Source organism: Macaca thibetana, chromosome 2, assembly GCF_024542745.1.
Source record: "Macaca thibetana thibetana isolate TM-01 chromosome 2, ASM2454274v1, whole genome shotgun sequence".
Lineage (NCBI taxonomy): Eukaryota > Metazoa > Chordata > Mammalia > Primates > Cercopithecidae > Macaca > Macaca thibetana.
Window position 1 is genome coordinate 95,867,999 of NC_065579.1, and position 26,272 is coordinate 95,894,270.

At 38.2% G+C, this 26,272-nt stretch overlaps 1 protein-coding gene across 7 annotated transcripts in view; it reads right to left on the minus strand.

Annotated features, from left to right (window-relative positions):
- Positions 1-26,272, minus strand: part of ULK4 (unc-51 like kinase 4) — a 709,752-nt gene that overhangs the window by 459,457 nt on the left and 224,023 nt on the right. For 6 of the 7 annotated variants that reach the window (XM_050780346.1, XM_050780348.1, XM_050780349.1 and 3 more), the window contains 5 exons: positions 14,275-14,408; positions 11,857-11,978; positions 11,643-11,699; positions 1,362-1,413; positions 1,164-1,258 (listed from right to left, as the gene is read on the minus strand). In XM_050780346.1, coding sequence (XP_050636303.1) covers positions 1,164-1,258; positions 1,362-1,413; positions 11,643-11,699; positions 11,857-11,978; positions 14,275-14,408 — 460 coding nt within the window. The remainder of the gene's footprint in view (positions 1-1,163; positions 1,259-1,361; positions 1,414-11,642; positions 11,700-11,856; positions 11,979-14,274; positions 14,409-26,272) is intronic. The other variant, XM_050780350.1, reaches the window with a different exon arrangement.

Sequence of the window (26,272 nt, forward strand, 5' to 3'; positions counted from 1 at the left end):
GACAGAAGGGTGGAGAAATATGTGAGGAAACAAACTGAAGAATTCAGTTCTACAATGGTATCTATGTGACCATGAAGGTGTCAAAATTAACTTTTTCTTTACTTTATAATATCTTTTTTAAGTATAGTTTTGATTTCTAACATTACTTTTATTCATCGTCATTACAGGCAATTCACAACTCATGATTGACTACTATCTAAAATTTTGCCTACAGGGTTAGTTGTTGGAAAATGTGAAAAATATTTTCACATCAAACTCTTTGCTGGGTTATGCTTCGGATGCCCACATAATCTGTTATCTAAAAGCAGTCACCATTGCTTGGGTCAAATGCTAAATGGGACAGAACACTGGAAACAGGCATGAGCTGGGGTGTAAGAAACACATCCTCCCTGTACGAAATCACCAGTGCTTCAGTGAGAGGGGCAGGGGTAGGAGATGGGAAAGTTAAGGAGGGAAGGATGGAACCATGTGCCTGTTCCACAGCAGCTTCTAGGGAAAGCCACTGCCGGGCAAAACCTGATACTGCTCCTTGTACCATAAGCTAGTTGTCTTCCTAACTGGCTCCTCTTCTGGGGGCCTTTCTGCAGAAAGAAAGGGAGGGAGGATTTCCTCCTCCTAAAGTCAACATGCAGCTCACCTAAGGATCCTTCAAAGGCACAGTTTCTCAAATGGGAGCAATTTTGCCACCCAGAGGACATATGTCAATGTGTAGAGACAATTTTTGTTGTCATAACTGAAGGGAGATGGAGTGAGGCTACCGGCATCTCCTGAGTAGAGGCCAGGGTTTCTGCTAAACATCCCAGAATGCACAGGACAGCCACATAACAAAGAATTGTCCCTCCCAAAATGCCTTTAGTGCCAAGGTTGAGAAACCTTGCTCTGAAGGTTTGTACTACCAGTTAAAACAAATAATCAGGCAAGAAGAAAGTAAGCTGAGGGATAGCTGTGGACCAAGAAGGAAAGAGAATAATAAAGAAAAATGTCAAGAAAGTCAACAAAGGGAAGGGATTTCCTATGTTCATCCTGCCAAGGTAGGGGCGTTCTGAATGGTTATTTCATGTGAGGAACACATATGAGCCAAGCACCCTAAACGAGGTCTCTTTATATACAGAATTACCAAGTAAATTTAAAAGGAGCTTTTTTGAAAAGCTGTCAGAACTGACCGTGCAGCGATAGTCTTTCAGTAAAATAGGATACTGTATTATTGCTTCAAAAGCTGACAACGTGATCTTGATAAATTCTTCTGATGCTGTCAGTCCTAGAAATACAGTTAATTATTATAGGTGTTTACTTACATGTTCTAAATCACAGTATCAAAGTACCTCAAACAAAGACATAAAAATGTTCCATGGTCTGCTCACCTATGGCTCCATCTATGTTCGTTTCTCCTGAGTCTATAGATTTAATATGACTCTGAAAAAAATAAAATTTTTAATAGTTTCAAAGTAACTCTGAAATAAAATATAGGTAGTTTACATTTTGCCCAAAACTGTATCTATTGTTCTTAATAACTCAGACAGTATTTTTAATACTCTACACATATTATAAATACTATTATAGTTATAAAAGTATATTAAATAATATACATAAATTATAAACTATAATCTGTGTGTGTGTGTGTGTGTGTGACAGCGTTTTGCTCTTGTTGCCCAGGCTGGAGAGCAATGGTGCAATCTCAGCTCACCCAAACCTCTGCCTTCCAGGTTCAAGCAATTCTCCCGCCTCAGCCTCCCGAGTAGCTGGGATTAGAGGCATAAGCCACCACACCTGGCTAATTTTGTATTTTTAGTAGAGACGGGGTTTCTCCAAGTTGGTCACGCTGGTCTCAAACTCCCGACCTCAGGTGATCCACCTGCCTCGGCCTCCCAAAGAATCATTTTTAAATATACAAATCACTATCAATGAGATTTAATGTTGGAATAAAGTCAATGTTAATATAAGCACTTGCAAAAGTGAGAATAATACAACTGATATATAACTATGTCCATTAATACGCCACAATTACTCGCTCGCCATATCAGAAGTGAGTTAGAATGGCACCTAACCAGGGAAAACAGTCATCTCAAAGGAAGGTCAATCAAGCCTTAGCTACCCTGAGTACAAACTTTGTCAAAACAGCAGTTTCGCTCTCAAGGCCTGTCTTCAAATTTCACCCCTGTTTTGAGTTCCTCCTAGATACTTCTTACTCCAACCCCCTTATCTGTGCTCCCATGCACCATGCTAGTGCCTCCTTTGCAGATGACTCCCATTGCTGTTTGAGAGGAAGGCCTTAGTAGCTCGGCTGTGAGCTCTCTGAGGCCTCAGTTCCCTGGATGAATGAGCTTCCCAGTCTCTGGCTGAATGCTCTGGACAGAAAAGGTACTCCATGACAATGAAACAATCACTGCCATGCTAGGCAGAGCACCCATGTTACTGACTGCAAGAACACTGCAACAGAGTTCTTGCCCCTAGGAAACAAAATAATACGTACATATTATTTTATATGTGGTAACAAATAGCAAATAAAATATAAGATGACCTTGAAACTAAAAAGCAACTAAGTATAAACAATTAGCCCACAGTAGAAATTGGTCTATTATGCTCAAGTGGTATGTGTCAAAAATATCTAATATAGGCCAGGTGCAGTGGCTCACGCCTGTAATCCCAGCACTTTGGGAGGCCAAGGCAGGCAGATTACTTGAGGTCAGGAATTCGAGACCAGCCTGGCCAACATGGTGAAACCCCATCTCAATTAAAAATACAAAAATTAGCCGGGCATGGTGGCACATGCCTGTAATCCCAGCTACTTGGGAGGTTGAGGCAGTAGAATGGCTTGAGCCTGGGAGGCGGAGGTTGCAGTCAGCCAACATCATGCCACCGCACTCCAGCCAGGCCAACAGAGCAAGACTCTGTCTCCCAAAAAAAAAAAAAAGAAATCTAATATAATAGAATCTATGTAACATATACAAAAGAACATAGGTATACACTTTGCATTACAAAGAAAACCCTTAAACCCACTACTCAAGTTAAGAACTAAGACATTCCCAATTGGTTGCATAAACTCCCCATCCCATCTGCCTACCTAACTTCCAGAGGTAACCACTATCATGTATTTATCATTTTCTTGGATTTCTTAAAATAGTTTTAACACATATACACGTGTCCCTAAATAGTATATTGCTTATTTTTGAGTCTTACTGAAATTTTACCAAACTATATATAGTTCATACAAACAGGATAGTAGCCATTAAAATGTTAGAAAACGTAAGACCTGAAACTGCAAAACAACTAGAGAGAAATAAAGGGGTAAACCTCCATGACATTGGTCTGGGCAATAATTTTTTTAGATCGAATCCAAAAACACAAGCAACAAAAGCAAAAACAGACAAATAGGATTACATCAACATAAAAAGCTTCTGCACAGTCAAGGAAACAGCAGAGTGAAGAGACAACTTATGGAATGGGAAAAAATATTTGTAAACCACGTATCTATAAGGGGTGAATATCCAAAATACATAAGGAACTCAACTCAACAGTAAGAAAACAGATAACCCAATGTTTTCAAATGGTCAGGCCAGGTGAAGTAGCTAAGACCTGTAACCCCAGCACTGTGAGAGGCCAAGGCAGGAGGATAATCTGAGGCCAGGAGTTTGAGACCAGCTTGGGCAACATAGCAAGACCGTCTCTACAGAAAAATAAAAAATTAGCCAGGCGTGGTGGCATGAACCTGTAGCCTTAGCTACTCGGAGGCTGAGGTGGAGGATCACTTGAGCCCAGGAGATCAAGGATGCAGTGGGCTATGATGGTATCCCTGCACTCCAGCCTGGGTGACAAGGCAAGACCTTGTCTCAAAAAAAAAAAAAAAAAAAAAAAAAAAAGTCAAAGGATTGAATAGACATTACTCGAAAGAAAATATACAAATGATCAATAGGTACATGGAAAAAATGATCAATATCACTAACCAGGGAAAGGAAAATTAAAACTATAATGAGATATCACTTCACATCTATAAGAATGGCTATTATCAAAAAGATAAAAGATAACAAGGACTGGTGAGGATGTATAGGAAAGGGAACTCTTGCACACTGTTGATGGGAATATAAACTAGTACAGCCATTATGAAAAATATTATGAAGATTCTTCAAAAAATTTAAAAATATAAGTACCACATGATTAAAAAATCCAACTACTGAAATAAATACATACATACATACATACATACATATACATATATACATATATTTCCAAAGGAAATAAAATCAGTATGTTGAAGAAATATCTGCACTCCCATGTTCACTGCAGCTTTCTTCACAATAGCCAAGATACAGAATCAACTCAACTGTCCATCAACAGATGAATGGATTTTTTAAATGTGGCAAATATACATAATGGAATTTTTTTAGAAAGGAAATCCTGTCATTTGCAGCAACATGGATAAACCTAGAGGACATTATGTTAAGTGAAATGAGCCAGGCACAGAAAGACAAACATCATGTGGTCTCACTTACAGGTGGGAATTAAAAAAGTTGAACTCAGAAGTAGAGAAGAGATGGTGGTTACCAGGGACTGGGGGTAGGGTGAAGACATTGGTCAAAGGATACAAAATTTTGATTATATAGAAGGAATAAGGTATCGAGATCTAATGTACATGGTGAGTACCGTTCATAAAAATGTAGTCTTAAAAATTGGTAATAGTAGATTTCAGGTTTTCTCACCACAAAAACAAATATGTGAGGTAATAGATATGTTTATTAGCTCAATTTAGCCATTTCACAATGTATACATATTTCAGAACAATCTGCTGTACACAATAAATGTATACAATTCTTATTCATCAATTTAAAATTAAATTTTAAAATGTTTTTAAAAAGAATGTTTTAAAGTTATGGGAAAATACTTAAATGCAACTTAAGTTTTCTAAAGGATTTGGAATACGAATCTATGGATACAGAAGGTCTCAACCATATGTATTTGTATATGTCACATATATGTTATAGATACATAAATAATTGTTTCTACAATACAAATGCATCTATATGAATGGAAAACCTAAGAAAACAACAATATGTTAACAATGGTTGTCTCCTAGTGTAGAGTTACAGATAATTTTATTTTCTTCAAATTTCACTACACTTGTCTACATTTTCTTTAATAAGCATGAATTATAATTTAAATAAATAAGCATAAATTACCTTTAAAATAAGAAAAACACCTTAAAGACATTTATTGTCTAGGTTATAAAGAAATCAGAAAGCCTAAAAAATGCAAGCCCTTTAAAAGGTGAAAACAGAGGATATCTTCAATTCTTTTTTTGGTCTACAATTAAACAAAATGGACTTTAAATTGGAGTTTTGTTTTGTTTTTTTTTTTTTTTGGAGACGGAGTCTTGCTCTTTCACTAGGCTGGAGTGCAGTGGCGTGATCTCGGCTCACTGCAACCCCTGCCTCCCGGGTTCAAGCGATTCGTCTGCCTCAGCCTTCCGAGAAGCTGGGACTATAGGCACATGCCACCAGCTAACTTTTGTATTTTTAGTAGAGATGGGGTTTCACCCACTTTTGTATTTTTAGTAGAGATGGGTTTTCACCATGTTGGCCAGGATGGTCTCAATCTCATGACTGAGCCTGCCCCTGGCCTCCCAAAGTGCTAGGATTACAGGCGTGAGCCACCATGCCCAGCTGAGTTAATTTTTAAAAGCAGCAATGTATGCTTTTCATGATAATTTTGTTAAAATCACTTCACATAATTCCAAAATGGGCACATAACTTTTATCGAATAAAATACAAATTTGATGTTGAATAAAAAAACTCACAGAGAGAAACCTTTTGACTTCAACAAAACTATGTAAATATCTATGGATTACTAAGTAAAGAAAGAAGACACAGAGCAGAGTATGTAACAACAATCCCTTCTGTGCAATTCTCTTAAAAATATACACATAATACACAAATGCTAGTGATGTGAACAATAATTTTTGAGGAAGAGATCACAGGAAAGGACAAGCATTGTTTCCTTTGGGAACCTGGGAAGGCAAGCTTCACTGACTTTTCTGCCTTTCTCTTCCCTTACGATTTTCTAACCACTCGCATGTACTGGCTTTTTCGTGTGTGTGTGTGTGTGTGTGTGTGTGTGTGTGTGTGTGTGTGTGTGTGTGTGTGTATGAATGTGTATATATATATGAATATATATGAATGTATATATAAATAAAGCTTGTCTAAATGCTGAAATTGTTTATTAAGTAATTATTTAATATGAAGAATTATGGGCTTCTTTTAACTTATTTCCTACCTTATACTTCCCCTATTTAATTTTTTTTTAATTCCTACTAAATATTTCATTCATTTACCAGTTTCAATATCCTTTGATATATTTCTTCCTTCTCATTCTCAGTGTAATAGGGAGTAACGAGGTGAGAGTGAGAACGGAGTAGGAGGCATTGGAGATTCAAAGAGAAGGAAAGATATAAATAGCCATCAGCTGATGTGAATTTTAAGCGAGACCTGTTATTTGCACTATTTCCCCTCTACCTGCTCCCCCAGCCATATTTAGCCACTCAAAGCAGGGTTAGGGTAGTTAGAAACTTAAATTTAACTAGCACTAAGATTTGCCAGAGAGCCGGACATGGTGGCTCACACCTGTAATCCCAGCACTTTGGGAGGTCGAGGCAGGCAGATCACTTGAGGTCAGGAGCTCAAGACCAGCCTGGCCAACAGGGTGAAACCCCATCTCTACAAAAAAATACAAAACTCAGCCATGAGTGGTGGCGCACGCCTGTAATCCCAGCTACTTGGGAGGCTGAGGATTGAGAATTGCTGGAACCCACAAAACAGAGGTTGCAGTCAGCCAAGATCACTCCACAGCACCAGCCTGGGAGACAGAGGTAGACTCTGTCTCAAAAAAAAAAAAAAAAAGATTGTGACTAATGCTGGACCAGGCACTCTAGGTGGAATAAAGAGAAAGTGAAAAAGCAGAGCCCTGGCAGGGCAGGATGGTGAGTGGAAAGCAGGTAGGAACAATTAAGTCTCAAAGAAGCTGAAGGGCTGTGGGAGTTGGGGAGGAGAGGAAATGAGCTGAAAATCACGGGTGGTGGACCAACAAGGGGATGCTGACAGTAAGGTCAAGTGTTTGACCATGGGAGCAGGCAGCTGATGGGAAGACAGACAAGGTCTTGAGGAGAGAAGCAGCCAGGGAGCCGCAAGGCTGAGGCACTGGAAGGATCCTCCAGAGGGATATCAAATTCCCCACCAATAATGCAGGAGTGGCAAGGAAAGGCTCATGGTGAGCCAAGTGCTAAAGGAACGCTGAGGAACGAGAGCCAATGACCCAGAAATCTGCAGATGACCACAACACAGGGGGTGACACAATATCTTTTCATGGCGCAAACTTCAAAAGATGGGAGTTTCAGCAAGGGTGCAAAAAAGACCACCCATCCTGAGCTAGGTCCGCTGGCTAGAGGGTGTGGAGCAGTATGTGCCAGTGCTCTCAGTATCATTCAGTGATCCCCAACAGGGGCTGCAAAAAAGCTCCTACAGCAAACTGGGATACAAATTCATGATATGTTAAAAGAAAAAAGACAAGAATATCTAGGTGGCAACAAATAAGTAAATATATACTATCATATTGTCAAAAATACAAGAGTGCACTATCTCTGGCTTTTCTGCAGCTGAAGCCAATATCCATCAATAAATCAGCATTCCTTTACATAAAAATCTACAGAGGGCAGTAAGTATAATCTTTCAGTTATTTTTTGCAGAAAATTATAACCACCACAAGCCATCATACTTTTATAAACTAATGAGGCCAGAACTTAAACACAACAAAGTCTGCTTCCTCTGCTCATTAATCAAATGCATTTTCAAAAGGACATAAGAAATACAGTGAATGTTAGGTTAATACACATCATTAGCTCTTGAAAATATTTCCTTAATCTACTACTTCCTGCTTCCCAGCCCAATTCAATGGAGACCCAAAAGAAGCATGGTATTCACCACAGAACTTCCCCAGCGACTAGACTGCTGAAACCTGGAGAGGGAGCTGAATAAGACGACAGGCTGCTTCTGCCAATAAGAAGTGAAAATAGCAATTATCAGCTGGGTAGTTCTCTTTTTCCAGGAGTCTTTCAAAGCTTGATAATAGTTTAAAATTACTCTGCTGAATTGTTTCCAAATGCTAGTCTCTTTAAAATGTAAGACGACCAAAACTTCATTTTCCATGGGGGAAAAAATGTACAAAAAAGCAATTCTTGTATTTATGCCTCCATATATAAGAAGTATCCTGAATTTTTGTACCAAAAAAAAAAAAGTCTGTAGGTCAAATATGCAAACCATGCCCTGGTGTCATTATAATACTGAAGTCAATGAGAAGCACAGTTCCAATACCCCCTTCTCCAGTCTGCTCCTTAAGAACCCCTCTAATGCATAGAGATCACACCAACCCTGGCTGCTATCTCCACACCCACCCCAAGGCAGGTCAGCAGCTCCTGAAGAGGGGAAGCCACAAAGTTCTTGGCTTGCTGCCACTGGATACAGCTTCTAAAAGTGGACTAAGCTTGAATACCTCAATTAAGTCATATCTTTAAAATATAAAAGGACAATATCCCTGCCATAAGACAATAGCTACTCCATGAGATACATTTTGAGAAATACTGAAAATAATATTTATCTCCAGATGTACCAGTAAGTCTTTCAAAACACAATGCTGGGAGAGGTGGCTCATGCCTATAATCCCAGCACTTTGGGAGGCCAAGGTGGGTGGATCACTTGAGTCCAGGAGTTCAACACCAGCTCAGGCAAGATGGTGAAACCTCATCTCTTCAAAAAATTTTTAAAAATTAACCAGGCATGGTGGCACACACCTGTAGTTCCAGCTACATCTGAGGCTGAGAAGGGAGGATTGCTTGAGCCTGGGAGGCAGAGGTTGCAGTGAGCCTGATTGTGCCACTGCACTCAGCCTGAGACAGAGAAAGACCCTGTCTCAAAAAAAGAAAAAATGTGAAAAAACAAAAAAAAAAATTCCACAATGCTAAGTATGTAAATATGAATGGACTACTTCCCTATGTCACCAGAACCAAAGAAGCACTATGCTCTGGACAATTTCACATAATCGTTCTGTGGACTGGGCTGCAGAACGTTCATAAATGTGCATCCCCACCACTATCACGAAAAATAAAATAAAATTAAATTAAAAAGCCCTCTCAAATAGTTTAGAAAGGCTTTGCCTAAAAAAAATTTAAAAATTATTTTAAAGTAGAAAACTCAAAGGGTTTTAATATGCTAATTTGCAATGTAAATTTCTAAGGGTCTGTAGAAGAATGTTGGATGAGTAGACTAGACCTTATAGCATCAGTAAGGCACTGTAACTCGAGTAACATTTTTGCTATCTTCTGGAAAAATTATGAATTAATTCACAGAAGCAACATTCAATTCTCAACAGTTCACAATAACGTGCACAAGAACTATATGGATAACTAAAACCAGGTCCTGAATTTTAGTCAGTAATTCTCTCCCTTTACTAGTATTTCATCAGTGCCATCAACACTGAGTATACAAAAGGTGACCACACAGTTAAGGCCAACCAACGAACACAATAAGAAAAATAATTCAAGAATTCTGGGACTGGCCATGATTCAAACTAGGAAAATAGACTGAAGAGAGGCAACAGACTTTCATTTTATTTCCCTAAACTTCCTCTAATTGGGTGAGACTATCAAGAAAAAACTGCTAAATTTTTTTAATATCTTCATGATCTCTAAACCAGCCAAGTTATTTTCCATTTCCTAAAAGTGCCTGTATTGAAAAGACCCAACAGAATACCCATAGAAAAGTCTTTATGGACACACTCAGTGTGGCCTCCTCCCTTGTCTCTGAACACAGAATTACAAGGAGCAGATGAGTTCTCCCCAGTATACATAGAATTTCTGAAAGTCCATAAAGACTTTTCTGTTGGCCGGGCGCGGTGGCTCAAGCCTGTAATCCCAGCACTTTGGGAGGCCGAGACGGGCGGATCACGAGGTCAGGAGATCGAGACCATCCTGGCTAACACAATGAAACCCCGTCTCTACTTAAAATACAAAAAAATTAGCCGGGCAAGGTGGCGGGCGCCTGTAGTCCCAGCTACTCGGGAGGCTGAGGCAGGAGAATGGCGTAAACCCGGGAGGCGGAGCTTGCAGTGAGCCGAGATAGCGCCACTGCACTCCAGGCTGGGCGACAGAGCGAGACTCCGTCTCAAAAAAAAAAAAAAAAAGACTTTTCTGTTGGAAAATCTTGGTAGTTCCTTAAAAACCTAAAGCATACTCAGTTAATGTAGGCAGAAGAAAATACTACACATAAAAAAAAAAGAGAGAGGGAGAAAGAACACAAGACAACTATACCTATCCCAAACAAACACTGTGCCAAAATAATCCAAGGTGGGTTACCATGACAAAATTACTAATTTCAGGCATCAATGTGCCAGTGCAATGGAATTGTAAATGAAAAAATCATAGTCATGCTAAAATGATGCCTATGTTACACTTAAAAACAGGTAAACAGATGGTGGTAAATAAAAATTCTCATAATTTGCAAATTCATAAATGTGGTAACAAAATTATAGACTTTCTGGAATTCAAGATTCAAAGTACTCAAATGATAAAAATTTGAAATTGAGCTCAAAAGGACCTTTACTGCATTGTTTCCTAAAAATCAGCAACCGCCACTCAACATTTATATTTATAAACATCATACTTCACCCTATAATGAACTTTCTAGAAAACCATATTCTCACTCGTGTGTGGCACTCTTTTTTAAAATAAAATTCCAAACTAACAATAAAATTGAGATGCTGACCTCATTTTAACTAGTTACCTCTATGGCATTTTGAAAATCTCTGTTCAGCTTATTATTAATATCAAAGTCAGACTGGAAAAGCTCTGTGACAAATGTTTTAGTTTTCCCTCTGTATGACTCACTCATTTTATCAACCATATATACTGTAACTACTACTGGCAAGGGAAAAAGATAACATAATTCACGAGCTAAACAAAAAGACAATTTTTGTGAGCAAAAACAGAAGTGAACAATAATACAATGATTTTTCATTTCTACTTGTATCCTCAAAATTAAAGAAAAAGCTAAACTGAGCTTAACATAGAGAAATACCATCATAAGAAGAGACACTGTAGGGGCTGGGGCAGAAGAATCACTTGAACCCAGGAGGCGGAGGTTGCAGTGAGCCAAGATCGCACCACTGCACTCCAGCCTGGGCAACAGAGTGAGACTCTGTCTCAAAAAAAAAAAAAAAAAAAAAAAGAGACACTGCACATGATTGGACAATATAAGCTGAAGTAGAGAGTAATGATAATATATTCCCAGCATTCCATTTTCACCAGTTTTATTATATTTTTTTCATGACGTTTAATACCAAAATCTATAAAAGTGTTTCTGTTTCTGTGGGCATATTTACCCTATTTGGGCTGTCTCTGAACAAACTACATTATCAGGAGAGAATGTGTTTTCTCCAAATGTCAAATTTTATTATAGTCAACAGATAAAAATATTAAAAGGTCACTTCCCTAGAGACAAATAAATACCAATAGGATTTTTAAATTACCTCATTCTGACACCAAATTCCACAAACAGTAGAGGCAGCCACAATTTTATTAGAAACAAGGAAAATTTAGTGTTACTCACAAGAATAGTTCCGTAGCTGAAAAGAAACTCTTCTGTCACAACTTGAGGTCGAAATACCTGTGCGATGAGAGTTTCTACAGATTAAATTCTGGAAGATATGTACAATTTTAGCTCAATTTAAAAAAAGAAAATGTTTTGAGTTGAGGATTCTCAGCTCCAGTTTACAAAGAAAAGAGGCATATTTATATCCTTTTCCTCCTCAATACGATAGTACCTGTGAAGTTACAAGGTGAAGCACTATAGGCATCAGGGGGAGACACATCTTCAGCTGTTTCACTTGAACTGTTGACGGGTGTTTACGTCCAGAAACATTAGCCAAGGCGTTAAGAATGTCACCTGTGAAGCACAGCACGGAGCACACGTGGAGGTTAAAAACCACAAAACTTAGAACACAAGACAACTATACCTACCCCAAACACACACTGTGCCAAAATAATCCAAGGTGGGTTACCATGACAAAATTACTAATTTCAGGCATCAATGTGCCAGTGCAATGGAATTGTAAATAAAAAAATTTGTTAGAAATTGTTCTATTAGAAACAAGGTCATTGCTGGTCATTGCTTGAAAACCCATGGGACTTCTAAGATAATTAATCTCCAAATAAAATAAGCAGATATACTTATTCATAAGTACTGAAATTACAGCAGACACTTATGGCCTCTGGGGACAGAATGTGATATTCTGCAAAGACACTATAAATAAACTTAACATCTCATTTGGAAATGAAAAATAAAATTTAATAAATTATAATAGAGTAACAGTTTTAGAATTTTTTTTTTGTATTTTTGAAATTTCAATCATGAGCATGCGTTACTTTTGCAAACAACAAAAAATATTTAAAATAATAAGTGGGCCAAGCACAGTGGCTCATGCCTGTAATCCCAGCACTTTGGGAGGCCGAGGAGGGCGGATCACAAGGTCAGGAGACCAAGACCATCCTGGCCAACATGGTGAAACCACATCTATACTAAAAATACAAAAATTAGCTGGGCGTGGTGGTGCACGCCTGTAGTCCCAGCTACTTGGGAGGCTGAGGCAGGAGAATCACTTGAATCCGGGAGGCGGAGGTTGCAGTGAACTGAGATGGCGCCACTGCACTCCAGCCTGGTGACAGAGCTAGACTCCGTCTCCAAAAAAATAAATAAATAAATAAATAAATAATAATAATGTGAACGAATTACAGAACACGATTTACAACTTTTAAAAAAGAGAATAGGTTGGAGGTAAAAAGAGGTAAATTCCCAAAACTTCTCATTGGATGATAAATCTAACAATAAATAAAACTTGCTTTGTGGACATCAGAATCTTATTGTCATATCCTAAAACAGAACAAGTCCGGTAATAAAGAATTTAGCTACCAACTGACCAAATTAAAGCCTTCAGGTTGGAGGTAAAAAAGCTTACAATCTGAAATAAATTTTGAGAGGCTCTATTTTCAGTCATCAACAGGCAAAAATAATCTCCTAAAGTATCAGTAAGGGGCAAAAAGTTGCTGTCAGTCAGCCTTGAAGATATTTTCATTACTCTGATTTAATATTCTGAATTCCTGAATCTAAGTACCCTCTACTATAATAGCTTGGATCAAATTTAACATTCTAAACATTTCTGGTTTATAGCTACATCTGCTGGAAAAGCATGGAATGGGATTTAAGCTACATGTACATGCTCCCTAGGTTATTTTAATTTCTGCAAATAACAATGAAATAAGGTATTTCTTTAGCTGTAATAAACATCCTTTGCAGTCATTATTAGATGATTTATCTTAAGATAAATTTTTCAAACCAAAGAAAGTTTCAAACTTTAAACTTTAAACGAATATCAAAATTATTTAACATTACATTTTAATATTTAAAATTAAAATCCAGGCATTTTTATTCTCACTTATTGTGGGAGTTAAAAAATGATTATATGGCAGTAGAAAATGAAAAGATAAATAATACAGGTTGAGAAGGGTGAGTGGGTGTGGAGGGATGAGGAAGAAAAGTGGGTGAAAGGGTATGAACATACAGTAAAATAGAAGAAATAAATTCAATGTTTGATAGCAGAGCAAAGTGACTATAGTTAACAAAAATGTATTGTAGGTGGGTGATCAACACCCTAAATACCCTGGCATGATCACTATGCATTTTATACATATAACAAAATTTCTCATATACCCAATAAACTTGTACAAATAAAAGAAAATCTTGTTTCAGCAAGGGAAAAAAATAAAATCTAAGCATTTTTGAAGTTTTTTTTTTTAACAATAAATAAATTCGTGCTCTAATTTCAAGAGACAATTCTTTTCCTCTGATTTAGGCAAAAAAGAAAAGTTACCCCCAAATACTAGCATAAGTCCAATTTTAAGGATTAAACCACTTTTCTTTTGTATATTTTCTAAAATCACCAGTTTCCCTCAGATCACATCTTAATGTGACATTGTCTCATCATGCCTCATCACGTCATTGATGCAAAATAATTACAGAAATAGATAAAGGAAATTTAAATCTTGAAACTACATATTCGTGAAAAATTGTCTTTGCATTTGCCCTTCAAGAACAGACAAGTAAGAATAAAAAAGAACTGATGCCTAAAAGCCAAGTCTTAGAAAGGTAAGCAGGAACGGGGCCTGAGGACGAGACTCCAATTTACCCAGGATTCGTGGCAGCTCCTGCACGATGTGACGGATGAGAAGATCCAGACATTTGGACAGGTATTCATTGCCACTTTGCTGCTCCTTGCCTGGAGTGGTCTTTCTGCTGTCTCTCTCAATGTACATCACCAGTCTACATACAGGAAAGTGCAAAGATTACCTCTCATGATAAAACACTTGATAGCATCGGTCCGAAAATGCCGCCAAGGCAAGTGTTTCCAGAGGGCACCCTCCCAATCACATTGACGTTTAGATTTGTAGCAACTTGTCAGGCACAATTTTTGCCTCAGAAAACTCAAAACATTTATGGAGAAAGAAAACAAAGCAACTTCAAATCTCTCTGCTAATGTCCTGATTTCATTTGCCTTGGCCAATGGAAACAAACAATATTCACCAGGTGATAAATGAAAGACAAAGAGATGTCTGGACAGAAGAGGGCTTTTTATGTTTCAAAGGTTCAAAGTAAAGCCACAAGTTAACTGCACATTTGTTTATCATTAGTATTCAATTTGCTTGGGACCCTAGATAATTCATATGAATTTCAATTCTCTCAGTAAATTGTGTACAGAAATCCAAAGAAAATGTTTCATTTTAACACTGGGTTATACAGATGACAGACAATATCTAAATATCTGGCTTTTACATGTCTCTTTATCTACTAGTTTTATGATACCTGCCTTTTAAAGCTAACTTATTTCTTCTTCAAACTACTGGCATTCTTTAAACATTCATTTCTGAACCAACCACTTCAACCCAGAACCAGGGAGTCTACTGGACCATCACCTTAGACATTTAAGGTGTTACTACAAACTTTTAGGGCCTCTCCACATTTTCTCCCCTTTGCTGGACCTGCTAGTCATTTTCTCAAGTTCCCAATCCCCACAACCCCCTACAGCGCAGCAAGTCCACTGATTTCACCATGCGAAAGGCCCTGTAAGGCAATCTCCCTGGTTACCACCATCCATCTATCCATTTCTGTTATTCTCACCCATCCACCCAACTTTTACTTCTCAGGAAGAACTTCCAACCAATCTCCATTGTAAATTGGAGTTTTATATATAATACACACATACACATAAGATGTATTGAAATCTTGATACTTAGCATTTATGTGGCTCTCTCAATAGATTTATTCATGCATTTGTGTTTCCATGTATTACTATTTGGACCTCATCACGTGAGGATGAACCCAAATCAGGAAGTTAGCCTTGATTCTGTATCAGTCAGTTAGCATCTTCTGTTCTAGTCACCAATTACATGGCTACAGTCATAATTACTGTTTGATCTACTTGTTCCTCAGTCGCCTTCAATCCGGCTTTCTCCGTCGTCACTATCTCTAAGGTCACATGACATCAAATCCAATGGGCCTTCATCTGCCTTCACCTATACAAGTCAACAGCATTCAACACTGTTGCCACTCCTGCTGTTCCTCTACCATAACATCATCCTTTATTAGCTTTCTTCTCCAGTTTCTCTGGTTGTTCCTTCTCTGTCTTTTGCTGGTTCATGCTCTTAAATGCTGAAGTCTGTCAAGACTGAGTTCTAGGCCCACAACTATCCTCTTTCTACCTGTTTAACCCAGACTATTTCATTCCTACCAATGATTTAAATTACCACTTATCTATACAGATATCTTCCAATTACATATCTGCAGCTCAAACCTGATCTCTAAGTTACATACCAGTATATTCAACTGCTGACTTGACATCTGATTTTATCTGTCTTAAAGGGACTTCAAACTCTATATATCCAAAATAAAAATCATCATCTCACCAAACCTGGTTGTCTTCCAGAGCACAATATCCCACTGTATAGTATCACTCTCTACCTTATTAAATAAACCAGAAAACTAGGAGAGTCATCCTTAACACCTCCTTTTCTCTCACTTCCCATATTAAGTCAATCATTGAATATTCTTCCAACTCTTTCACTTCTCTACTCCAAATCAATAGCAAGCTACCATACTTCCTTCTCCTGGACTATTACAATAGCCTTCTAGCTAACTAGTCCATCTGCTTCTACTCTGCCACTCTAACCCTTGCACACTCTACATCTAAACTAATCTTGTCCATCAGGTCACTCCCCTATTTAAAATCCTTCCATGGCATCTCATTGCTCTTCACATAGGAGTTCTTAAAACTCCCTATCATGACCTTCATGGCCTGACCCCCAATTACCTCTCCAGTTTCGTCTTGCTTTCTCTCCCTCCTGTCACACTGGGTTCTCTGTCTCTTAAATACAGTACCTCCCCATGCAACAAGCTACTGCCTCTGCCTAATGGCTCTTCTCTTCTCCCTTTGCCAATAAATTCATATGCATGTTTCATAACTCACTGTAATCTCCAATGACTTCCTTAAATTAAAGCCCTCTATGGTACTGTCTCATAGCATGGAAGGATTACCCAACTGTAATTTTATAGTATATTTTTAATTATTTGATAATGTTTGTCATCCCAGTAAACTTAAAAATACCTAAGGGCAAGGACTATATCTGATTCTTCTCACCACACCCTTCCACTTCTGTGCACAGTTCTTAACTCTAATTTAGTGTTCAATACATATTAGCTGAATAGGTAAATATTGTTGTTGAAACTGCCATAAAGTTCTATCTAGTTCTCTACAGCAATTCCTTCTCATTATTCCCAAGGCCCAATTCTTAATTCTGCTATTTAATGTGTGTTTGCTTAAAATTTATACCGCATATAAAAAGTTAAAAAAAATAAAAAACTTCCACCTAGAAAAAAATACCAGAAGCAAAAAGACCAACTGGAGAAAAATATTTCCATTTCATATCACAAAATGTTAATATTATATGTGTACACACACACATATGCCCGCAGATAATAATTAGAAAAAGACTAACAAAAGAAGAGGAACAAATGAACAAGGACTAGGAAAAGGCAGTACACATAGAAGAAAATATAAATGGTTCAAGAAAAAGACATTCTGTTTCACTCCTAATAAAATAAATATACATAAAATGACATCTATTTTTACCTCATGGGGGCAAAACTCAGAAAATCTGACAAGACTGCCATCAAGACTCTGAAGATACTGACACTCCCGTACATTGCTGCTGGAAATGTAATCGAGTATAAATACCAGGCAGAGTGAGCTGCCAATAATTTGAAAATTAATAATCTAGTAATTTCATCTCTAGGAACAAAGTATTCTATAGATATACTTGTACACATATGATACGACACATACACAGTTTGCTATTTATAACGTAAAAAAATTCAGGTGGGAAGTATTTAGCAAAAGGGGACTAGTTAAATAAAATATGGTACATAATTAGAATGCGGCTGTCAAAAAGAAGCAGCTCTTTATACACTATATGAAAAAGCTACAATATATGTTTCTAAGAAAATAAGCAAAGTTCAAAATAAGGAACTTTTGCTTATAAAGGGAGGAAAATAATCCATATTCATATTTGCTTAGATTTTTTAAAAATCCAGAGCGATAAATAAGCTAATAAGGATGCTTAATTTTGCATGGTGGTAATCTAGGGTAATGAAGTATGGATGAGAAATTTTTTGATTTTGTTTTGTTTTTGTTTTTGTTTTTGAACCATGAGTATGCATTACCTACTCAAAGTTTTTAATGTATGTATGTACGTGTGTGTGTGTGTATGTGTGTGTATATATATACACACACACATATATATACACATATATACACATATACACACACACATATATATACACACACACACACATACATATACACATATATATACACACACTTTTTTTTTTTTTTTTTTTGGAGACGGAATCTCACTCTGTTGCCCATGCTGGAGTGCATGCAGTGGCACAATCTTGGCTCACTGCAACCTCTGCCACACAGGTTCAAGTGATTCTCCTGCCTCAGCCTCCAGAGTAGCTGAGATTACACGCATCTGCCACCACACACAGCTAATTTTTGTATTTTTAGTAGAGGCTAGGTTTCACCATCTTGGCCAGGCTGATCTTCAACTCCTAACCTTGTGATCCACCCGCCTCAGCCTCCCAAAGTGCTGGGATTACAGGTGTGAGCCACCATGCTCAGTCAGTGTTTTTAAATATTAAGTAATATTGTTGTCCCACAGAGCCTTTTTAAAACATGTTTTAGGAGATATAATGTTCAATTTCCCAGGATGCCCTACCAAATAATAAATGATGAATGCAAGGCAAACAGACAGCCCAATTTGTAAGATTTATGCTTTCTCACAGTGTCAAGTGTCAGGCTGACTTTACAAAAGAAGTAAACCAACAGTACTCCAGCAGTACCCCAAAACTTAATTGTGGTTTGTGTCCATTATGATTCCTAGATTCTTTCTTTCAGCAGGGTCAAATCTTTTACCTTGACAATATTGAAACAGAGATGTCAACCAAATCTGGAAGCAATTCTCACCTGTTGTACTTTCTGACAGTGTGATCTTGTACAAATTAAACTCTTACAAACTTCAGTTTTCTAATTTAAAAAATGGGACAATGCCTGCCTTATGACTGCTGTGAGGATGTAAATGAATTGGTAAATACTCAAGAAACAGTAGCTACTATTATCAACACCACCAAATCTGGGATACTGCTTTCTTGAGTACACAAGTCTTAAGAGAAAATCCCCAGAAAAGGCTAACACTCTGCTTTCCATCCCATTCTCTGAATCGCGAATCACCATGCTCAAAAGTCCTCCCCCACTTCCTCTGCATTTTGAAGAACTGCCTCAACTTATTAAAATGAAAGAGAGGCAGGGCACGGTGGCTCATGCCTGCAATCCCAGCACTTTGGGAGGCCATGGCAGGCAGATCACCTGAGGTCGGGAGTTCGAGACCAGGCTGACCAACATGGAGAAACCCCATCTCTACCAAAAAAGTACAAAAATTAGCTGGGTGTGGTGGTGCATGTCTGTAATCCCAGTTACTCGGGAGGCTGAAGCAGGAGAATCTCTAGAACCTGGGAGGCAGAGGTTGCAGTGAGCCGAGATCACGCCATTGCACCCCACCCTGAGCAATCAGAGTGAAACTTCGTCTCAAAATATAAATAAAATAAAATAAAATAGAGCCTGACATCTCTTCAGAGATGAGACAGAATTTGATGCCATTAAAATGGTTCTACTCCTTTTGATATAGGAAGAATAGAAACATTTTCTTTAAGGAAATAGTTTTGTCTTCATTAAACATGTGGAATATATAACCATTTATTTACCCATCATCCTACTAAAAGACATGCCGGGTGCTTTCAGCTTTTCTTCTCAAAAAGCAATGCTTGAGAAACACTGTTGCATCTGTCTCCTGGTACACGTGTGCATATAGGAATGGAAACGCAAATATGCAACTTCAGGACACTGCCAAACTGGTTTCCAAAGTGGCTGTCCCAATTTATTCCCACCAGTAGCGTATGTGTTCCCTCTAAGTTACAACCTCACCAATACCTACTGACATCAGATTTAATTTCTACTCATCTATTTATGGAGTCTAAAGTGGTACCTTTAGTCTTAATTTGAATTTTCATAACTATTAATGACATTGAGAATTTCTGAGGAAAATGAGGAAATATGAACAGTAAGTGCCTGAAAATGCCTGTTTCTGAAATGCCTGTTCAGGTCTTTTGCTCATTCTCCCATTGGGTTGTTGATCTTTTGTTATTGATTTGGAGACATTAATTATACGGTCTGGATCTTTTATCTTCTTCCTCTTTGTCCCCTTCTTTATCCTCTTTCTTCCTTCTTCTTGTTTCTCCTCCTCCCCTTGTCTTTCACAGTGAAGTCCTCAGTCCACTGGAAAGTGATTGATCATGTGGGTTGAGGTGGGAATCTAATTCCATTGCTTTTCCAAGTGGACGAGCACTTCTCTGGTACTATGTGTTGAAAAGGTACTTCTAAAACCAACAGTGAGGAAAGAGGGGTAAAAGATCAAATATTGGGCAAAATCTGATTAAAAAGCAGTTTGAACCTTAAATTATCTCCTCTGGCCAATATATGTAGGTAACTGCCACTAGGCTTGCACCCTGGCAAAAGTCTGAACATTTATTCTCTAGAGAAAATAAAAACCATCTAGACTGAGAAATAGCAGACCAAGTTGAAGACAGGACTACCAAACTGCAAACAGGGAGACTAAGTGAATTTATGCACAGTAAATACTGAAACTTCAGCTCCCTTAGCCCAGTGGACTCCTGGGACTCTGGTAGCCCAGTCATTTCCTTCCAAGCATGTGACTGGAACACTCTGAATGTGCTCTTCTTTGGCAAAACTAAATAGCCCAAGAGAAATAGCCAGAGACATTCATGCTAAAGTTCACATTAAAAATGCCTGTACAGATGATCTTAGTGTAAAGCTCAAAATCAAAATTCACCGACACACTGAGAACTTCTAAAATAGGCTGTCATTCCTTCAACTCCTAATCATAAGGAGATCAAACATTACCAAATAGCTGAAAGCCTGGCTTGTCTGCTCTACATTGATGCCTGCTGGTATTCATCCACATTCTTTTTCGTTGCTGTGTAGTGTTCTAGTATGTGAATATACCGTAATTTACTTACCCATTTTGTTGTGGATGAACATTTGGGCTATTTCAACTAATGAACAGGGCTAAGCATCACTTATGCTGGATGTGTGTAAACATTTCTGTTGGATATATCTGTATCCTTGGAAGAAAAATTGCTGGGTCACAAAGCATGCCTCGATTCAGTTTCATGCACACTGATGATCAGTTTTCTAAAGTCATCATTATATCAATTTATACTCCAACAGGTACATATAAGAATTCCAGTTTTTTGGCCGGGTGCGGTAGTTCATGCCTGTAATCCCAGCATTTTGGGAGGCCGAGGCAGGCAGATCTCAAGGTCAGGAGATAGAGACCATCGTGGCTACCATGATGAAACCCCGTCTCTACTGAAAATACAAAAAATTAGCTGGGCGTGGTGGCGGGTGCCTGTAGTCCCAGCTACTCAGAAGGCTGAGGCAGGAGAATGGTGTGAACCCGGGAGGTGGAGCTTGCAAAAAAAAAAAATTCCAGTTTTTCTACATCCTTGCCAAAACCGTACGTTATCAGGCTTTTTAATCACAGCCATTCTAGTGGGTATATGTTGGTAACTCATTGTGATTAAACTAAATTTTCCTGATGACTAGTCAGGTTAAGCATCTTTTCAGGTGTTAACTGGCCATCTGGAGATAACCAGTTTTGTAAAGAGTTTGTGCAAGTCTTATGCTCATTTTTCTATTGCGTTATCTGTCCTCTTTTCCTTGATGAAGTAAGTCTGTACATATTTCTGTTAAGAGACCACTATTGATTATACATGTCGATTATATATGTCTTTTACTCTATGGCTTATCTTTTTACTCTTTTAATGTCTTTGAATGAACCATAATTTTAAGGTAGCCTAATTTCATCAATATTTTCCTTTCTGACAATGCTTCTGTGTTTTGTTTAAAAAAAATTCAGTCTACACAAAAGTCATGAAGATATTTTCATATGCTATCTACCAGAAGCTCTACTGCTTTACCTTTAGGAATTTAAACAGAAAATCATAAAATCTATCTGTATTGATCTTTGGTACAGCGCAGTACAGCTTAGGAGTAGAGTTTTTATTTCTTTCCTATATTGATATCCAAATTATCTATTACCATTTATTATAAAACCCACTGTTGTCTCACTGTTTTCCTCTGTACCTCTCCTACTCTTCTTCATGTCTTCTATACTTTTGTCTCTCTATACTGACCTCAGACTTCTCCCAGATAGTATTTCTCTGCTTTTGTAATCTGTTAACCAAATCCACTGAGTTCTTACTTTTAATTATTGTATTTTTCAGTTCTAGAATATCCATTGGGGTTTTTTTTAATAGTTCCAGTTCTCCACTGAAATCCTTAATCTTTCAAATTCCTTGACTATATTAATCACAGTTACTTTAAAGTCTGTATCTGATAACTCCATTGCCTGTATTCCCTATGGATACTGTCTCTCTTGTTGATTTTATCGCTTTTATTCATATCATCTTGTCTCCTGTAGGCCTGATTACTTTCTATTGAGTATTAGACTCTATACCTGAAAACTAGGGAGATATTCTGAGGCCTAGGGTTACGGTTAGACTTCTCCAGACAGGATTTGCATTTCCTTCTGGAAGGCAGCTAAAACACCAAACAATCTAGATCATCTTAATCCAGAGACTGAGATGATTCAAAAATGAGCTTCTCTCCTTGTTTTGGGAAATCCTCTATATCAATAACAGCTACCCCAGAAACAGAAAACAGAGAAAATAGAAATGTTTCTCTTCTGGCAGTCAGGGAATCCAAATGAAATCCTCCAAATTTACAGAGTATAATAAAAGCAAATTCACACTTGTCTATAAGGAATCAATTTTTCTCTAAAGTTTAAATTATCCATTATAAAATTTGATAATGTGTTGCTTAACTACCATGGTTTGAAATATCTTTCACTTAAGGCAAAAACTATTCAAATCATTTTCAAACACTAGTACAGACAGTTAATACATAAGAAAATATCCATTACATCTGCTGGGGGAAATAAAAGACTAATGGGATCCATAACAGTTTAAAACTAACTCTAGAATGATGCTCCATTTCTTCATGTTCTCCCCAATGCCTCCCCATTACAAGATGTGTTTTCATGGCTACAGTAGAATAAATTGACTTTACTGACAAGAGAACATTATTTTCTAAAAGAATTCACATTCTATAAAGGAGATAAAATGTGGAAACATTTGAGCATAGTGTCCACAAATACTTCACAGGCGTTCTACAAAAGGCAGCAAATGATATTTCTCAGTGTTCTACAAGGGCGTATCAAGTTAAAAAGATAACACGCTGAAAAGAAATCCAAATAAACAAGATCAGATCAATTCTTCTTTGTGTCCCTTACTATCTTTTTTTTTTTTTTTTTTTTTTTTTTTTTTTTTGAGATAGAGTCTCACTCCATTGCCCAGGCTGGAATGCGTCGGCATGATCTCAGCTCACTGCAACCTCTGCCTCCTGGGTTCAAGTGATTCTCCTGGATCACCTTGTAGCTGTGATTACAAGTGTGTGCCACCATGCCAGGCTAATTTTTGTATTTTTGTTTTATTTCTTTCATTTAATTTTGGTATTTTTAATAGAAATGGGGTTTCACCATGTTGGCCAGGCTGATCTCGAACTCCTGACCTAAAATGATCTGCCCACTTCTGCCTCCCAAAGTTCTGGGATTACAGGCATGAGCCACTGCACCCAGCCAACTATCTTTAACAGTATTATTTCTCCCCAGGACATACCCATTTCCCAAACTACTGTCACTCCAACCCCTGCATTTCTCTCCATTTATCTCTCTGATTCATTCCCTCTAATCTGACCACAATTTTCTTGCTCGCATCACCACAGGAATCCTATGCTCATTGCACATACATCTACCTTTAGGTAACTCTGATCAGCCTTCTATTAAGACCTCCTGCTATACCTCCGTGATTCTGAGGCCAAACTCAGCAAATCCTATACCTAATATCTATACCAGTACAATGTCTACAGCAAAATGAGTTCAATGAGTACAAGGAAGATGACATCAGCTTATTCATTCAACAAACATTTACCATGTCTACTATGTGCTAAGTATTTTTCTAGTTGATGTAGATACAACCCATGGAGTGTATATTCAAGTGCAGTGAAACAGACAGCAAATAAGCAACCAGAAAATAGCTTAGGTGGTGACACATACTATGGAGAAAATTAAAGAAGAGTAAGAAAACTAGTCACTTGCCAGAGAAAACCTCTCGACAGGATGTCATTGAAGCGGAGACCACAAGCGGTAAAGCAAGCAAGCAATGCGAACAAAACATTCCAAATAATTGTTAAGCCACATGCAACATCCCAAAGGCAAACACATGCTTGCTGTGCACTTCTGTAGCTATAGCACAGTGTAAGAAAAGATCAGAAAGGTACCCAGGCTCCGAACCATGTAAGGGATTGTATGCCAATGTAAGAAGCTTGCATTTTACTCTCAAGGAGAAAGAGTGGCATGATCTGATATGTGGCTAAAAAAATAGCATTCTGGGTACTGTGAGTAAGATAGACTGTGGAAATGTAAGAAGGAAGACCAGTTGAGAAGCAACTGTAACAGTTCAAATGAGAAGTCATGGTGGCTTTGGTTAGTGTGGTAGTGAAGAAATGGTGTGAATTGATGAGATTATGGATATCTTTTCATAGTACAAATAATTAGATTTGCTGTTGATTGGATATGAGATGTAAAAAAGAGAAGTCAAGAATAATGCTATGCAACTAAGCAATTGGAATAATAGAGCCACCATTTACTAATATAGGTAAAGACTGCTAGAATAGCAAGTCTGGAGCAGAAAAATCATTATCAGACATTAAAGTTTCAGTAGCACATGGAGAGTTGGTATACGAGTGTGAGTTCATAGAAAAGGTTTGGGTTGATGACATTAATCTGAGAGCAGGCCATGGATGGATGGTATTTAAGGCAATTGTCTTGGTCAATCTGTGTTGCTATAAAGCAATGCATAGGGTTGGGTAATTTATAAAGAAAACAATGTGCATTTGGCTCATGATTCTGATGTCTGTAAAAGTTCGAGATTCGGCAGGTACATCTAGCGGGATCCCAGGTTGCTTCCACTCATGGTGGAAGGCAAAGGGGTGCCAGGGTGTGCAGCGATCACATGGAAAGAGAGGAAGCAAGAGAGGGGGCAGGTACAAGGCTCTTTTTAACAACCAGCTCTGGTGAGAACTAACAGAGCAAGGATAGCCCCAAGCCATTTATAAGGGATCCATCCTCCTGACCCAGACACCTGCTATAAGCACCACCTCCAACACTGCAGATCAAATTTGGAGGTCTGAGGGACAAATATCAAAACTCTAGAAGCCATCAGATTAAAGGAGATCACCTGGGGAGTGAATGTCCAAGGACTGAGTCATGGAACTACTACAAAGGCTGAGATGATGAGAGAGGAAACTAAGGAAGAGTGACTAGCGAAGGGTGGAGACAACCCAAAAAAACTGCCCCGGGTGTCAAGTAAGAAAGCACTTCAAGAAGGAAGACAGTAGACTTCTAGTTTCTGGTAAATGTGAATTAGGTTATTCAGACAAACATTCCTATTATAAATAAAACAAAAATGAAAAGATATATATATATAGATATATATATCTCCCCACAGCATATATGTATACACATATATAATGTATATCCACTTGATATATAATCACAGCAAACTATATGGTTTATAAACCAACACTCAATGCCTACAATGACTGTCTGATGTTAAATAAGAACTTGTAGTTTTACACTGATGTCACCATCTTGGCCTTCAGTCTCATGAGTATCAGGCTGATACTCATGATCCCAACTCCCACAAAAAAAAGACCAAAACAGTGATTAAATAACTCCATTTTGACTAGAGTATCTGAAGGAGAACACTGAAGTACAGCAGGGGAGTGGCAGAGACACCGTGGAACATGAAGACTCAGGATGGCTGTATTGAGAAGGAATCCAAATACCCTGCTCTCTGCCACCCTGTCTCCCCAGTTGAGATCAACTCAGAATCATGAGGAAACTCCCCCTACAAGAAAAAGGTAAAGCAAGGAGCCCCCAGTAGCTCCTACTAATGTCATGAAAACCTGCAGTTTTTGTTGCTGAAGAATCTTGCACTCCTCATGGACCAATTGCAGTTCAGGAAGCTACCAGGAGTTCACATGGCTGCACTGTGTCAGAGAAGAAGCCAACATTGTGCCCTATTTTCCCCCTGACCCAAGCTGCTACTGCATAATGCCATCTTCACACTGGAGCCACTGCTAGAGTGTGTCCTTCCCCAGGACCCAACAGCCACTGTATCTCCCCACCCCAAAGGCTCCACCATACTCAACAGTCCTGCAGCCCCTTGGAGCAAACAGGCCTGCCAACCTGCTCCCAAAGGAACAATGCCTGATCTACCATTCATCAAGTTCCATTCCCTCTTGGCATGGCACGAGAGACAGCTTGTTACTTCCAACTCCGGAGGTGGGGAGCAGCTGAGCTGCCAGTCAACCA